This window comes from Phymastichus coffea, unplaced genomic scaffold (assembly GCF_024137745.1).
Source record: "Phymastichus coffea isolate CEN01 unplaced genomic scaffold, Cenicafe_Pcof_1.1 PCOF00105, whole genome shotgun sequence".
Classification (NCBI taxonomy): Eukaryota; Metazoa; Arthropoda; class Insecta; order Hymenoptera; family Eulophidae; genus Phymastichus; species Phymastichus coffea.
In genome coordinates this window covers 190,759-207,875 of record NW_026706916.1, presented here as the reverse complement: position 1 = coordinate 207,875, position 17,117 = coordinate 190,759, and the positions used below count along the sequence as shown (strand labels likewise).

The 17,117-nt window shown below is 39.0% G+C and overlaps 4 protein-coding genes across 5 annotated transcripts in view; 2 read left to right on the top strand and 2 right to left on the bottom strand.

The window, feature by feature from the left end:
* The first annotated feature begins 754 nt into the window (after positions 1–754).
* Positions 755–4,766, top strand: LOC131670261 (drebrin-like protein B). Its single transcript, XM_058945715.1, has 6 exons — positions 755–937; positions 1,473–1,641; positions 1,716–1,948; positions 2,026–2,203; positions 2,263–2,615; positions 2,708–4,766. The coding sequence occupies exons 1-6, from the start codon at positions 855–857 to the stop codon at positions 3,285–3,287; spliced, it is 1,596 nt and encodes a 531-aa protein (XP_058801698.1). The 5' UTR covers positions 755–854; the 3' UTR covers positions 3,288–4,766.
* Positions 4,767–4,869: 103 nt separating this feature from the next.
* LOC131670263 (cleavage and polyadenylation specificity factor subunit 4) lies at positions 4,870–6,666 on the bottom strand. The gene is made up of 4 exons (XM_058945722.1): positions 6,440–6,666; positions 5,990–6,193; positions 5,715–5,904; positions 4,870–5,636 (listed from the first exon to the last, which is right to left on the bottom strand). Exons 1-4 carry the CDS (start codon positions 6,540–6,542, stop codon positions 5,249–5,251), a joined length of 885 nt encoding a protein of 294 aa, XP_058801705.1. The 5' UTR covers positions 6,543–6,666; the 3' UTR covers positions 4,870–5,248.
* Positions 6,667–6,690: 24 nt separating this feature from the next.
* On the top strand, positions 6,691–9,898 carry LOC131670260 (BTB/POZ domain-containing protein 1-like). 2 transcript variants are annotated; one of them, XM_058945714.1, is made up of 7 exons: positions 6,691–6,825; positions 7,134–7,718; positions 7,795–8,478; positions 8,555–8,714; positions 8,781–8,938; positions 9,018–9,252; positions 9,321–9,898. In XM_058945714.1, the coding sequence occupies exons 2-7, from the start codon at positions 7,459–7,461 to the stop codon at positions 9,480–9,482; spliced, it is 1,659 nt and encodes a 552-aa protein (XP_058801697.1). In that variant the 5' UTR covers positions 6,691–6,825; positions 7,134–7,458; the 3' UTR covers positions 9,483–9,898. The 2 variants fall into 2 exon arrangements, with proteins under 2 accessions (XP_058801697.1, XP_058801696.1); XM_058945713.1 differs by having other exon boundaries at positions 7,792–8,478.
* Positions 9,899–10,094: 196 nt separating this feature from the next.
* The window catches only part of LOC131670267 (uncharacterized), a 52,177-nt gene continuing 45,154 nt past the window's right edge, over positions 10,095–17,117 (bottom strand). The window contains exons 3-5 of the mRNA XM_058945727.1: positions 12,183–12,298; positions 11,788–12,106; positions 10,095–11,669 (exon numbers count right to left, since the gene is read on the bottom strand). Of these exons, the coding sequence (XP_058801710.1) occupies positions 11,400–11,669; positions 11,788–12,078 (561 nt within the window). The 5' untranslated portion in view covers positions 12,079–12,106; positions 12,183–12,298 and the 3' untranslated portion in view covers positions 10,095–11,399. The remainder of the gene's footprint in view (positions 11,670–11,787; positions 12,107–12,182; positions 12,299–17,117) is intronic.

Genomic DNA, 17,117 nt, shown 5'->3' with positions numbered 1-17,117 from the left:
GCTTCTCTTTGTCCTAGTTCTAAAGCCCCTCAAAAACTATAGCTTGTCCATCTCTTAGCCCTCTATTTGCTAGATGGACAAGGTTTCAAGCACTGCCGCTAGGATCGCCCCGACGAAAGTAAACACACAATCGAGCATCAACAATGCCTTTAGCAATCTTCCTCTTTATCCTCCTAATGCCTAATCTCCGGTTGCGCGATGATAACAACAAACTTGTATATATATATAAATTCGGAAACGACGAAATCGGTGTCTTATGACGTCAGTATCCGCCATTTTTAAAAGCCATTTTAAAGCGCGCGGATTTTTAATAACAACAGCATAGACCAAACATTTTCGAATATTTCGTAAAAAAACTGCGTAAAAAAACTTCGTATTCATCGCGAATGAATCAATTGCAAATAATTACGAGAGAACTATTATAAAAATAACGTATTATTAAAAAGTCAGCATAAAAATGAACGACACGTCATCAAAGGTAAGTATAAAAACTCGTCGAAAGAAAAGCCCTCACATGTTTCCGCTACACGGGCACATTCAACCCGTCTAATTTATTCATATAGCATCCAACACAGGCACCTTGCAAAAGCGAAGTAGCAAGCGAGTCTTTTGCGGCGGAATACGGCGTCCGGTGAGTTGGCAACAATTGGGCGTTGACATATCTCTTTCTCTCTTGGCGGCGGTAGCGGTATAGTCCTCTCTCTTTCTCTCTCGCTCACTCTCTCTCTCTCTTTCTCTCCTCTCTTGCACTGTCTCGCAGTCTCAGTGAGTGTGTGGGAGCCGAGCCCGGTATGGCTATCAGCACCGGAGTATGCAAGTAGTTCTAAACTAGCTAAGCTTCGCTCTTGAAGAAGATGGCCATTAATCTGACGAAGAACAAGGATGCCCTTGTCAATGCTTGGAAGAGCGTCGTCGATGATAAATCTGCTACCGATTGGCAAGTCTTTTTCACTCAAACAAGAAAAAAACTAAAATATACATAGATTTTCGTCCCCGCCGGCGGTATATCGTGAGAGCGGGTGCTCTTATCCGTGCGAGAGATTTCTCGCGAGAGAGTTCTCGTTTTCTCGTAATTGCTACTTTATGTCTAGTTGTGCGTGTAATCAACGTATGTGCACCGACATACCTTATTTCACGTACTATTGTCCGAATGGGGGAATTGTTTTCTGGGTTGGAAATTGCGCTGCTTGTGAAATATTCTCTTTGAAAAGATTTTACCTGTATACAGTGTTTCTTTTTAATTACATGCATTTTTAAACGAACATTCGCTCTCTTTGCAATTGCTTTTTCAATTACTTTTACTTGGGAGTCTTTTTTATCTGAAGACTTATTTATTGAATAATCATTTTAAGCATATAAATAAATTATCTCACCAGAGATTACAGAATAATCTCTGCTTATATCTATATATCTTCTACAGTCTGCAAAATATAAAGAATACTAAAATAATTCTAATCCAATGTGCTTTACAGGGCTGTGTATGGTTATGAGGGCCAAACAAATGTTTTAAAAGTTGTTAGTTCTGGTAAGGGAGGATTGAGGGAGATGATTGAGGAGTTAAACGAGGGATCGATTATGTATGCATTCTGTCGGGTCATAGATACCAAAACTACATTGCCAAAATGTCTGCTAATAAACTGGGTAACTATTCTATAGTTTTCACTCTATCCATGCAAGTTATTGATATATACATACTAATAAACTTAACATTGCAGCAAGGTGAAGGTGCACCTATTGTAAGGAAAGGAACTTGTGCAAATCATATCAGAGATATCGAAAATTTGTTGAAAGGAGCTCATATAACAATAAGTGCTCGGTGTGAGGAAGATGTTGAAGTTGACTTGATTATGGAAAAACTGTCAAGGGCTACTGCTTCATCTTATAAATTTAATGAACCTCGAGGTGAAAATGGAGGACATGCAGGTCCTGTAGGGACAACTTATCGCAGGTAATTTTATAGTAACATAATTAAAAACAAAATGCATCTCAATGTAAATGACTCATACTATTTACTGAATTTTCCAGAGTCATACCAGCTCAAGAAATTAATGCTAGTGAGCGTGACCAATTCTGGCAAAAAGAAGAAATTGAAGAAAAGCAGCGTTTGGAGCAAGAACGCGCTCGTAATCAAGAAAGTCGACGGAAACTTGAGGAAGAAGTTCGAAAACGCGAGGAAGTGGAGAGCAAATTACGTGAACAAAAGGTAATATCAAGAACTTTTTCTTTATAAACACTTGTACATGAACGCTTTTATTTGTGCAGGTTGTTGCAAAGGAAGATAAAATTGCCAAGTTACGGGAAGCAGAGAAAAGAGCAGAGGAGATCAAGAATTTGAGAAATCAAAACAATTCGTCGAACGATAAGAATGGTGATTCTGATGACGAGCCAAAATCCCGTAGCGATGAGTTACGCAGACAAAGGAATATGGAAGCGCAGCAGTTGATAGCCCAGAGAACAATCAATGCCAGAGCTATTTTTGAACAAAACAGCAGTGCTGGACAAACAAGAACAGCTATGACTCATCAACTCAGAGGAAATCACGTTGGTGCTGCTAAAAGAGCATTTGAACAAAATCAAGTTAAACAAGGCAAATCAAAGGAGACTGTTAAATCCGAGTAAGTACATTGAAAATTCAATTGTATTGATTATAGATGATTTTATAGATATGTAAATTATGATAATTATCTTAATTTGATTTTACTTTTAGTATTAAATCAAATTCTGAAGTCAAACGAGAAATCGTACAGCCTCTACTGCAGCCACAAGCACAGCCCCAAGCACAGCCACAAGTACAACTACCACAACAGATAGCTTCTCCTCAAATATCACCTCAAGTCGAACCGGTAACGCTGCCGATAATCGTGCAGCAACAACAGAATAACATTGAAATCAAGCGAGAAGAACCGTCACAAATTAAACAGAATTCTATTGTTGAGAATAACATCAACCATGAAGAATTGACTAATAATATAGAACAAGTACAAGAGGAACCAGTGGAAACACAGCCAGCATCAGCTCAGAACATTGATGAAACTGAAAATGAGTTGTATGGGCAATTGGAATCAGGACAGTATTTATATCTTGACCCTAATAATCAAGGTATGAAGGCCAGAGCTCTTTATGACTACCAAGCAGCCGATGATACTGAGATTACATTTGATCCTGGTGATATCATTACTCATATTGATGCTATTGACGAGGGATGGTGGCAAGGGCTCGCGCCCGATGGCACTTATGGGCTTTTCCCCGCTAATCATGTTGAAGTTATTAATTATGGTTCAACATGATGCAAACACATCAGTACTACGTTTTATGATTAATTACCTGGTGGTAAAATGATTCTGTATAATTCTTTTTTTTCCTTTTCGTTCCCAGCAATTGCTTTCTAGAATAACTTTACTCAAATGAATGTTATATAGGATGTTGAGATCACCCTCATTCTTTCGATTTTTTTAGCCTACGGCGCTACTTAATTTTCTACAGAGATTGTGCTTAACGTCGACAAGACGTTTGTAAAGTTTTCTACTTACATACTGTTACTGTAGCCAAATTTTTGTAAACGACATGTTCATGATCGAGAATTTGAAAATTTTTATACATTTGTAGTAGAGCAGCATTGACACTCGAATCTGTTTTAGATTAATAAGAAACAAAAAAAAACAGATATGGTAGCATTTCAGATTAGAAAAGTCTTTTCACCAGGTTTACATTGTTGCAAAATATTTTTATTATATAAAATTACGCACTCGATCCCCGGGTAGCTTGCATATAATTGATATTAAATTCATAGAATAACTTCCGTTTTATTAGCAGGTAGCCATATATTTTACATGAAAAATAGAAAAATAGATTATATATGAAAATTATAAAACTATTAAGTACAGTGAAAAACAGAGTTTAGAAGCCAAAGTATTAAATTATTTTACATGACTGAATGGTACTTAACTACAAACAGTAATATTGAAATTTAAAATCAAGCCCAGCAGATAACAGTATTTTCAATTTCTTTTGTAAACTGTTTCATTTTTTTTAACACGTTGACAGTTAGTAGATTATTTGTTTATGATTTAATTAAATAGATAGATATTAAGTTTATAGCTCAGGGATTTCTGAACAATTTTTTTATTGCGAAAAATAAGAGTTTAAGCTTTCTTTTACTTGAAATGGTGCAATGAGTTGTACTCACTATCCAAGTCATTATCATTTGTACATATTTTACATTTTATTAGGAGTTTAGAATCGTGAACTGAAGCGTAAAAGGAGTTTTATTTATTTCCGTACTAAATTTTCCAAGTATTGAAGAAGAAACTTCTCATTTCTGGAAGTACAAATTTTAAAAAATGTAGAAATATTAAGTTTGTAATTTATATCAAGCGACTATAATAATGATTGGCTAAAAATTAGTTTTTAAATTGAGCTATTAAATCGTATATAGTTGTTACTTGATTTTGAAAGTATAAGAAATAATTTTAAATTGAAAAATAAAAAAAAAGTATAAGAAAAAGGTTCTTGTGGGAGTTATTGTTCTGTATTTTATCCAATTATAAATGTATATATTATGATTAAAAATCAATTTCATCCTAATGAGTTACAACTATAAAATTAAATTAGAAACAAATGAAATGTTGTTTAGATCCATTTCAAGGTGTAATTCATCTGTGAATGAATTGAACTTGCATATGACATCTTCCTCTAATCGTAATATTGTATAACATATTAATGTCTAAGGATTTTTAGAAAATAAAGTATACTGCCAACATTTGAAATGTATTTACAGCTTTATTTTTCTTTCTTTGATCCTTTTAAAAGAAAGAAATCATATTTTCTGCAAACAAATTGATTATCAATAACTATCAAAAATTAGAAAAAGTATTTTTGACAAGTATAGTCTAAACCGTGTTTATAAATCGTTGTTTGGATCTTATAAAAAAAATTGATAAATTATTAATTTTATTGTTTCATTGACGAATCGCCTAAGCAATGCTAATTGTTTAATTACACTTAACATAAAGATTTCTCACGATCGTGAAATTTCAATCCTTCTGTAGATGACTAAAAATGAATATCTATACAACTAATTACAAGAAATATCAATCATACTTTTTGCATGTTACAAATAAAAAATGGACATTTCATATACAATTCAAAATCTTCATTCAAGAGCGCGGGAAATAAATGTGCACCGAAATATTTCTGAAACGCAATAAATTTTCGCTTACGTATATAACATTCATTTGTATTAGAAGTTTCAAAGATTTCCACCACTGTCTCCACCGCCTCCGTTACCCGAATGACTGAGAAAAGCAAGATGACCCTTAGGACACTTATTGGCATAGTGACCCTTTCGACTACACTTGTAACATGTAACTTCTTCCAAAGGTTTCTGTGGTCCACGAGGGCCATCACCGCGTGGACCATTATGCATATTCGAGCGATGATGATGAGAATCGTTGGCATTACCTCGATGATAATCTTTGTCCATTTCTTGTCGCATTTGTTGCTCACGCATGTCTGCCGGCATTTTATTACAGTAAATAGCCTTATGACCAGTTTCCCCACAAAAATGGCATGTGATCATCACCTTCTTGCCTTCCTTAGGTGCTAAATCTTGAATAGCCGGTAATTCGAATCTTGGACTAAAATTTCGCGAATTATATGTAAAATTATTCAAGAAAGTTATGTATTTTAATTTTAAAGAGTTTTCAAATACTTACTGCATAAATTTACAATTTGGTCCTTCTGGGCAAAATCCAGCCAAATAAGCCATACACAAAACACGCCTGACATGCCGATGCCTACATAGTGGGCCATGCCTGCAGAATCCTCTGTCATACCAAGGACAATCTTTTACTTTTGTTTCTGGATCAATATGTAAAAAGGGACATTCTTTGTTGTGACATGCATCTGTAAATTTAAAAATATACAAGATAAGAATTAGATTCTCAGTAAATTATTTGAATTAATCATGATATTATAACATAATACTTACTGAAGCGTGAATAGAAGTAACATTCTGGCATTTTTGACATATCATATTCATGTAAAAATTCACACTGATCTCCTTTTTTACACAAACCACGCAACCAGTGTTTACATACAATAGTTCTATCTCCACGAACATGACGGAATGGACAAGCTGAACCTTTAGAACATGCTCCTTTAGGATAGAATTGACAAACTGCTGCAACAGACTCTGTGAAAAAATAAAACAATTTGTTATATTACAATTAAGAGAAATTGTATGATTAAGCTCATTTGCACTTTATTCGTCAAATAACACCAATCGTTTATATTTTTATAGTAACAATAAAAAATTGATTTATATCACTGCATCAATTTTGGAAATAATTTAGATATACTTTTTCAGTACGCACTTTATAAAATACTTTAAAGAAAACACAAACGATAACCTGAACCCTTAAAAGTCGAATGTACTTACTGTCCATTCCTGTGAAAGGTAAAGGTAAAGCTCCATACTGTTCGTCTAATGCAATTTCAATATCGAAACGCATATTGTCCACGTTTGCAACTATGCACTCCATTTTTAAATTAATTTATAATACTTTTTAAAACATAAATTATAACCTATGTCTACAAAAACCGCACAAACGACGCCATCGCCGCATCTGGTATGTGAATTAGTGATTAGTGAATGTGAATGTGAAATCGGCCAAGCTGAAACGAATAGTCGACAACACTGTAATCGCTCACAGTCCATACTAGCTCAGAGTGTGTGTTCTGTGGGTATGTTGTATTTAAACGTCAATAATTATTAATTCGCGAAAAAAAGAAATAAAAATACTCTCGTTTTATATGTACTCTAGCGTAAGTAGTAGTATGGTACATCGATTTTTTTTAATATTTTCTTGTCTCGTATATTTTCAACAAAGCGCGCAATATAACATCAAAATATAAAGTTAAATAATATTTTAAGTAAAACGCATTTTATGATAATGCGCTTGGTTGAGTATTAGAATTAATGATATCATATATAAAAGACACTCGCCAACGTTATTCATAAATTATAAATTTTGTGTTAATTTAAATGTTTCCCGCTTTCATGATACTAACACAAAGAAATTTTAGAACAGCTGGTCTTTTAAAGTAAAAGTCCATTATTTTCATCTTTTTAGCGCTGTCCTAAATATAGTGAACAGGATCTGTCAGTCTTGACGTGTGATAAATATTGCATTGTCCAACGAATAGTATTATGTTAGGTATCGAAAAAGTATTAAAGAAACGTTCGCGGGTGTGATGAGGATGAAGTATTTTCGTAACAAACAGTAACGAACAAGAACGTCTTTACACGATAGAAGATTGAAAATCCGTAAATCAAAGCGGAAAACGTTCGAAAATCATATACAATGCAAAGTAAAAAGTACTTTTGATTTGCGTTTGTTGTCTGGATTGAGCTTGAGGAGTCTTTGGCAATTGATTCTGAAAAAGCTGCGCTCTAAAATGTCATCTGAAGGTCCCTTAGATAATATTCAAAGTTCTACAATAAGGTTGTGTAATCTTCGCTTGAACAATGAAGAGGTCGAAGATGTTGCTGCAGGAGGTGAAGCTGAAAATGCTGAAGCCTTCAATGACTCACCACAGAACATGCAACCAGCTGGTAACATTGTATTGAATAGAGCTAGACGAGCTCTTACCTTTTCGTGTGATGAGGAACAAGTAAATGTTCGTGCTGGAGAACCATCTACCTCTAATTGTGATAAGTATGTAATCATTCATTTCATTGTTATCTCATAGCTTTATTAATAGCAGACAGTTGCATTGTTTTATTTGCAGCAGACCACCAAGTAACTCAGCCAATATTGCCAGACCAGAAGCAAGAGCACGCACCAGTATTCCGGTAGAAAATGGACAATCTAGTTTTACAGCATCATCAACCTATAATTGGCAAGGGACAAAAGCAACTATGCGAGAGAGATTCACTTTTCTCTTCAACAATGAAACACTTTCAGATGTAAAATTTAGAGTTGGAAGAGGTACACAGCAACGTGTTATTCCAGCCCATAAACTAGTCCTATCATCTGGCAGTGCAGTATTTGATGCTATGTTTAATGGAACATTAGCAACTTCATCCAATGAAATCGAAGTACCTGATGTAGAACCAGAAACATTTTTGGCTGTGTTACTATTTCTTTATACTGATGAAATATTCATCAATCCTGATACGGTTATGACAACCCTTTATACAGCTAAGAAATATGCAGTATCTTCATTGGAAAAACATTGTGTGGATTATTTGAGAAGCAACTTAACAACTGACAATGCATTTTTGCTACTTGCACAAGCTCGACTATTTGATGAACCTCAACTTGCCGCTGTTTGTCTTGACACAATTGATAAGTTCACAACTGATGCATTAGGTGCTGATGGATTTACTGATATTGACATTGATACTTTAATTACTGTATTAGAACGCGATACTTTAAGAGTTAGAGAACTGAAGATTTTTCAAGCAGTAGTAAGGTATGAATGTTTGTACATTATTTGTTGTTTATTTGTCAATGCAATAAATTTATTGAATTCTAAAATATTACTTTAGATGGTCAGAAGCAGAATGTGTTAGACAACAGTTACCAGTTACACCGGATAACCAGAGATCGGTTTTAGGTAGAGCTATTTCTTTAGTACGTTTCCCTTTAATGTCGATGGAAGAATTTGCAAGTGGACCAGCACAGTCTGGACTGTTGACTGATAGAGAGGTATAGACGTTTGGTTTTTCTTATTATATCAGACATTACAAGATTTTAAGATAAATTGAATTTCAGATTGTCTCAATATTCTTATATTTTACGCTTAATCCTAAACCGCGAGTCGGATTTGAAGCCATGCCACGTTGTCTGATGATGGGAAAGGAGCAAACTGTTTGCCGCTTTCAACAAACCGAAAGTCGATGGGGTTATAATGGTACCAGTGATCGAATAAGGTAAAATAATAATTTATTTAAAAAATACAAAATGAAATTATAACACCCTATTATTGAATTTGAGTTGTTATGATTTTAGATTTAGTGTCGATAGAAGAATCTTTCTCGTTGGATATGGAGTTTACGGCAGTGTTTTCGGACCAGACGAATACGATGTTGTGATTGAGCTTATCCACACTGCTTCGTTAAAAGTTATTGCTAAAAATTCAACAAGTTTCAGCTGCGACGGATCCAATTATACTTACCGTTTGATATTTAAAGAGCCAGTAGAAATATTGCCAAATACTATTTACACGGCCTCCGCTACTTTTGACGTTTGTTTTTTTTAGTATTTTATAGTATAGACATCTGAACGGTTCTTACAAATTGAATTATTTTGTAGGGGCCAGATAGTCATTACGGATCAAAAGGACTTAGAAGAGTTACGGTAGACTGCGGTCCTAAAAATGGTAAAGTGAAATTTTCATTCAACTATGAGGCTGGTGATAATAACGGGACATCGATTGAAACTGGACAGATTCCTGAACTCATTTTCTATACATAATAAAATCGTTAATATTAAGGCACATTCCTTTGAAGTTAACACACACACAAACACACATACACACGCGCGCGCGCGCGCGCACACATTTTGAATTACTTTATTAAGGAAAGTGATGAGATAACGATCACCTGTAATTCAACTTGGATATTCGTTGAAGAGAAACACATTATTCTAATTGTTGATGTTTAGCTCAACAACTATCTCTCGTCAAACATCACATTTTCGTTTTTCATCCTTTATAAGTACACATAATTGTGGTATGTTGAATTTCGTGATTTATTAAATAATCAAATGATAATTATAAATTGTACATTGAATTTTAATTTTCATACGTATATAACGTCAAATAATATTCAAAATATTATATATTATCAATTATTATCAACTTAGAATGAAAAATAAATAAAACTAACGAGGTTTTAAACATACGACACTATCTGCTTGTTTTCTACTTGATCCTTTATATCCTCTTTATAATTATTTAGTTATTCATTATAGAAATCTTTCAGAGTGCACTGAGGTCACGTCAAATAATAAACTAATTTGTTAATTATGTATGTACAAAGTTTACATGGCAGTGTAGAAAAAAAAAATAAAGAACTATGAAAGTAGAGTTCTGTACACAAAAAGAAAACTGAATAAATTACTAACTAAAACATTTGAAATATGCTACAACTATTTGAAGTATAATAATTATAAAATTTATTTATTATTGATCTAGTAAGATTTACTAGAGAGCTGAATCTGTTAATAAACTAGAGGTCATCCGCACTCACTAGTTCATGAAGAAAAGATTTCTATTTAACTATGACTAATAAAAAACATTAAGTAAAAATGTAAACTTACAATTTATTACTCAATACTTTCAATTTTTCGTAAAAAAACATTAGATTTTTTTGTTTGCTTTGCTTAACGACTTATAAAAATACAATTGATTAAAAAAGCTGCTTGAAATAAAAATTACAAAGTAAAATCATCGCCGATAGCAAAGCAAAGTAAATTAAAGAAAAACACAAAATATATAAGAAGTAAAAAGGAAAAAGTGTCAAGTACAATAATCGAAAAAAGGATTGCTACATTTCATCGATCAGCTGTTATATTTGTTTTCATTAGAAGTTTCTATATTGTTATACTTGCTACATTAATTGAATACGTATTGCGGCAGTACATGCAAAAAGTTTCTCTATGTTTTTGTAATAATTTTTTTTCTTTCTTGTTCACCTCGTCATCATCATTCGCAGGTTTAGCAAAAATAAAAAAAGATTCGTCGCGCCTTACACATTTAATATATACTCCTTCGGAAGCTAAAAAACATTTATAATAATTTTGGTGCATGGAGAAAAAGTATTTTTTTCTCTGTTGCAAAAAAAAGAAGAAAAATGAGCACACGTCTAAAAACTTGTCAACTACGAATCGTTCTGCGTTCGTATTTCATTATTTTTGTTTTAAAGGTATAAGACTAGTATCTGAGATTTACAAATTTAGTACATTTAACGTAGCTATACAATAAGTGTTTTGTCTTTATACATAGATATAAGTTTGGAGAGACTCTACATCAATACACAGAGATTAAAAGATACATTGAGGCGAACACTTTTATACGAGACACATTAGCTATAAACAGTAAGGAAGAGATACGCGGAGATAATATTTTGGCGAATTCAAGAGAATTCGCTCGAGCGTGCCACACACACATACACGTAAATGCAACGCTGGATCCATTACTCCACGCACCAAATAAAAAATAAAAAAAATAAAAAAAATAGTGGATGATCGAAAGGAGGGCACGCGTACAGAAAAGGAGAATCTGTCGTTTAAAAGGTACAGCAAAGAAAGAAAAGGAAGAAAGGAAAACACTGGCCTCTCGCGACGAAGACAAACAACACTTGGCACTTTCTTCTCTCTGGCTCTTTTTCCTCACACCTCGGGACTAAAGTCTAAGGTAGTGGGACGCGAGGTGCGCGCCGCAGAATGGTGTCCTCTACTCCTTGTTCTCTTCACTTTCATCGCCGCCAGCTTCCTTTTCCTCGGTTTCGGCGACACCTCGCAACTGCAACCACTGCGGACCTTGATGTAGTCCAACGTCCACGACGAGGTGCCGCCGTTGCCTGGGAACGCAGGGAATTGGTGCTGCTGTGGTTGCGACTGTTCTGGCCTATGGCGGTGCCTCCGGTGCTGCTCGCCTTCCTAGAAAAATGAAAAGCACACGCTGCTCACGCTGCTCGTCCATCGGAAAAGCGCACCCACGCGGTTCGGGCGTTTGCAAAGCAATGAGCGTTAGGGCTGCCGAGGCTTGCGAACTGACCAAATTCTGAACGATGGCGTAGGTGTAGGAGAACTTTTGCACGCATCTCGACTGAGCTTGAAGTTTGCGATCGATGAATCGGCAAGGCTTGTCGAGTACATCCGACCTGCAGGAGTACTCGAAGAAACGTTGCGCGTTCTCGCCATCGCGATACAACTCGACATACATGTCCTGCCGATTGCGACCGCCCTGCGGCTCGACCATCTCCTCTATCGTCGGGCAGCAGTCCACTGGTAGGCCTTCGTCGCCCCCCTCCTGCCTTATCAGCGACTGCATCTCGGGATACGTCATGCGCCTCGTCGTCGACTCATCCGATGCCCTGCAAAGCACCGCCAATCGTTGACCGATCGATTCGCTTGGCTCGCTCGGCTAATATGCCGATAGTCGTCACTTACCAGCGAGTAAACTGATCTCCCAAGTGATGATCTCTGGGCTTGCGCGAGGAAAAGTTCAGTGTCTGGTTACTGGCGGCAACGAGCCGCGTGCAAAGGACTGCGGTCAGCCAAACCACCTGTCGACAGAATTCAATGCGTCCGTTAATTGCTCCGTCAAGTCGCGGTGCGCGCGCCGTCGGCCTTGCGTCGGCAGATCGCCCGACGCCGTTGGAAACGCGACCGAGGCAGTGCCGCGCGCGCGAGGCCTGGCGTCATTATCAGCGCGGGCTCGAGCAATCAAATCTCTCGGCTGGCGCCACTCCAGCTACACTCCATAAGCGCTGCAAATTTGCCGTGAACGCGCGGCGTATTTGCGTTTGCCACACGAGCCATTCCATAAATCTCGCTTGCCACATCGGCGCACCATCGCCGTCTATCACCGACATGCACGTCTGCGCAATCTATCAACAATATTTAACCTCTCACGCGCGCTTCTGCATTACAGCCTCGCGCTGCTTCCAATCCTCAATTAAAAGCAACAGAAGAGACCGCAATGTTCCCATAGCATGCAAATGGGCGCCATACCGCAAACGTATAATGCCCCCCTTGTTCTCTCGCGATCTTAATTGACGCGTAAAATAATTTATGCGCCGGCTCCGTACGAAGGAACAAGGAAGCGCCGAGGCACGCGATTCGCGATTCTACGCGTCGAGTGCGAGGGTGCGAATCCCAACGATCGATGTATTTCCGCGCGCAGGTCTAATCTCAGCGCGAACGCGTGCCAATTAAAAGGAGGAGGCGCGCATCCGATTAGCCGCCGGCCTAGAAGCGATACGGTCACTCGCGATCGCCGAATCGTTGCCGGCATACGCTGCGCGCCGCCTCGTTATCGAGCGTCGGGCCAAAGGGCTCCCGGCGTAAGAGCGAGCGCGCGAGAGACGCTCGCTCTTACGAGGTGTTAACGAGCGTGTAAACTCGGGAGGGGCGCCCGCGCGCTCTTGATTTGTGGAGAGCGGCCGACTACTTTTTCTCCGAGTGCACAGAGTGGATGCGCGCGATAGTGCAGTAACCTTCGAGGGCTTGGCTCGCTTCCATCGGGCGCTTATTTACATAAGCCGCGCATCCCTTTCGCGCGGCTAAAAGGATTCTCGGCTAAACGCTTCGCCGATATACCTTCTCTGCTGGTCGCAAGTGAAACGGGTATTATATAGGCGGGACGACGAGCCGCTTCTCTTATCGTTTATCGAGCCTCTCGCGAATGAGAAGCACACGCGACGAACAATGCCAGCGAGTCTTTATATCTTGGTAGGTCTCGTTGCATTTTTTCTTTGCGCCTTCTCAACGTCTTCCTCGTATCTCTTTTGCGCTCTTGCCTTTTCGAAGATTACGCGTTCTCTGGTGCGCAACTAGGGCATTGCATTGTTCTGGCGTGTTTTCGTTAATGTTGCCGGGTGCTGATGTTTATCGAAGTGACATCGACGCACGGTCAAGCGATAATTTTCATGTAAAAATACGATTTTGCAACGTACGCTTTCGAGTTGGACGTTAAAACTAATGTTGAATGCAAATGTCGTATTGCGAGAAGATTGATACTCAAATTCAGAGATATACTAATGTAATTATGTGGCTCTAGCAGTAAGACCGCGTATGAGTTTTGAAATATATATATATATATACTGAATCCAACTAAAAGTAGTGGCGATCTTATCGAATCCGCTTTCCCGAGTGTAAAGACCCATCCTCTCTCGATCTGCGTGTATTTTCAGACCCGAGGGGACAAATACTGCATAGTTCGAGAACAGCTTTCTTAATTATGCAATTCTCAGAGAACAAGAATAAATGTGTGCTTCGCATATTGCACAAGCTACTCACTGATAATCAAGTAAAGCAAGAACCAGCAACCATACTCGCTTCAAACATCTTTGTAATGTCCCGTATACTAAAACCCATTTCTTATGCGCTCACGCTATAACATTCTACACCTTGAAGTGCGTATCTTATCTCGTTCGCTATATACTGCTCGTCAAAAATTCTTCATCGACTGCCTCTTTCCCGCGCGCATCGACGGAAACGCAATTTTCATGTATACACGCGCGTAGCATAATGTTATCCGCCGGTCGTCTGCCCCTCAGCAAATAACGCCGCAAATATAATAATCCTGCTGCTCCTCCTCCCCGGAAAGCTCTCAGCCTGCAGCGTGACGAACTTACAGTATTTACTTGTCGTTGGCGCTTTGATCGTCGCTTCTTCGGCATAATTGGAACGTTTTGCGCGCCGGATTTCTCGCTTCGTGATTTATATGTCGCCGAGCGATAGCGAAAAGAGAAGCGCGACGACGATCGAGCCTTAAACTCACACAATCCGTCGCGAGTGATGGCCGAGTGCCGAAATTTTCGGCGTTTACACACTTTTAGTCAGGAGAGCGCGATCAATCATCCGACAAAACGAGAAGGAAAAAAACACCGATGTTCTGATTTAATAACCGTCGGCCACCGAGAGAGAGAGAGAGAGAGAGAGAGAGAGAGAGAGAGAGAGAGAGAGAGAGAGAGAGAGAGAGAGAGAGAGCGCAATTAAAGTACTCTCTTACATCAGCTCGAGTCGGCAGCGAGGCCGCATAAACCGCCGACTGCCATATGTTTTAGCGGACGCGTCGTTTTGCTTGGGCCCTGACCAAGACTTCAATAGGATTTGAAATAGGGACCAGTCGTAATTGAATCTGAATATATGTCGCTGGTGAAATATCTTTATAGGCGGAAAGTGAGCACGCGCGAGAAGATGTAGTATCGATCACGACGCGAGACTGTTATTGAAACGTAGGTAATTAAGAGGGGAATAATGTTGGCAACGCAGAACTTATTCACTTGGCTCGGCATTAAGTGGAAACTCGTATGTCATTCTTTCTGTATATCCACGTTGCGCTCAGTTTTCAGGATATACACATATATTTATAGCGTTGTTTCCAACACGATATTTGCATAACTACTTTTGCTATTTATTCAAGTATTTCAAGTACACGCGCGCGCGCGCGCGCACACACGGACGCGGTTACAGTTTCCTTTTGCTTTCGTTCGCTTATGGCAGAATATACCGTTGCGATCGGTCTACGAATTTTCAGAGACCGTACTTCGGTTGTCGCCTCGGTATCAAAAGGTAAGAAGGTCGGCAGGCGCCGAGTAAATAAACTAAAATCAAGCGCGCGATAATCTCGCGGAGCGGCGGCGATTGCAAATCGAAAGAAGAAAAAAGGCGAACGCGAGGAGCGCAAGAAATCAATCGAGTTGCAAAATGCACGTATAACGCGCGGTCGCTCGGGCGTGAATCGAGCGCGCGATTGGCTTGCCGTAAGACCGCTCTCTGAAATCCCATTGGCAGAGAATCGCGTTTATAGGCTGGCTGATGGAAAACTCCGAAGCGCTTGGGAAAACCGACGCCGGCATGGCGCTTGCGGCTCGAGCGCGTCGAAGGCGGATTTCTCAATTTTTCTCCGATCGCCCGAAGCGTTCGCTCGTGTACTTTTCGTGTCGTCGAAATTCACGCACTCGAAAGGACAGCGAGGCGAAAAAGTAGCATTCGAAGACAAACTCGTTTTTTTTTTTTTTTCCTTTTCTTTTTCTTTTTCTTTTCGAGCGAGCAAGGAGAATTGAGAAAACGAAAGCTGAGGAGACCACCTTGATACTCGCGTATGCGCAATCTGCTATTTCCACTTGTTCTACTGTAACAATCAGATTTAAAGGACGACCGTCGCAACGACAAGCGGAAAATTTTGTTATGCTATCTCGTGGATTCGGAATTGCTTTTGTGCAGGCGAACGTAGAATTTTCGATGGTCAAGCCGACAGAGTTTTGTATCGTAAAAGAATGAACGAGCTTGCGTTTCACGTGCAGCTAATTATCGAATACCGACAATGCAAGTGACATTGCAATTCTATTTGAAATTATACACCGATACATAATGAAGACAACGCAGTCTTAAGCTTCAAACAATGCGAATTAGCGCATTTGGATAAGTGTATTGCGTCAATTTTTTTTTCTCCCAGTGCAAAACGTGCATGATAATGAAACGCACGGCGCGAACCGTACGTCAATGTCGCGTTTCCTCAATGGTGATAAAAATTCACTCGGACATTAATTAAGTCGGCAGGGAGAGCGCAGCGTGATATCACAGCTAAGTCACGCTAATTGATTACGATAGACTCGCGACGGGAAGCGAAAAATTCGTAACGTAATGGAGTTGTTGCGCGGAACTGCATTTCTAAATTGATTGTTGTAGGAAACCAGTATTTTATTAAATTACACTGCGCGCTCTTTGTAAGCGTCCGCCGTCAGCACCTGTCGCGCGGCTCTGCATCGCTCGTTTTGCATGTTCCGCTCCGAGCGCGTGTGATTTTCAATACTGGCTTTCGATTGGTATCGGTATGCGAGCGCCGCTTTGCCGTTGCTGGCTCGATAAGGATCGACTTTTTTTCGAACTTGTGAACGGGGGTTAATCGATAATGCGCGACGCCGTCTTTTTGTCTGGAGGTTACGAGGCACAACTGAAAATAATGCAAAGGAGATTAACGCAGCAGAGAAAATGACGTTTTAATGAACGTTTGACGAGTCGCCTCATAATTACTCGACGAATCGCGGATCAATAGTAACAGCGAGGAGCATTTATCGTATCCGAAAAACAAAATCGTAACTCTTTAGAAACTGCCGATGACTCAGCGAAATCCACTGGGTCAGCGCACTATACATCGATCATCTCATTATAACAGAGGCCTTCTTTTTGTTTGTTTGTTTGTTTTCCGGGCGTCCGTCCATTGTTACGTGGCGCCCCGAAACGAAATGAAAATCAAACGGAGAAAGCAAAACTCCGAAGCCCGGCGTATAAATAGGTGGTCGGCATTGCTTGGGCTATTATGGGACGGACGCGAGTGGCAGTGGAGAAAAAGAGTTGCCGCGCGCGGAGACAAAT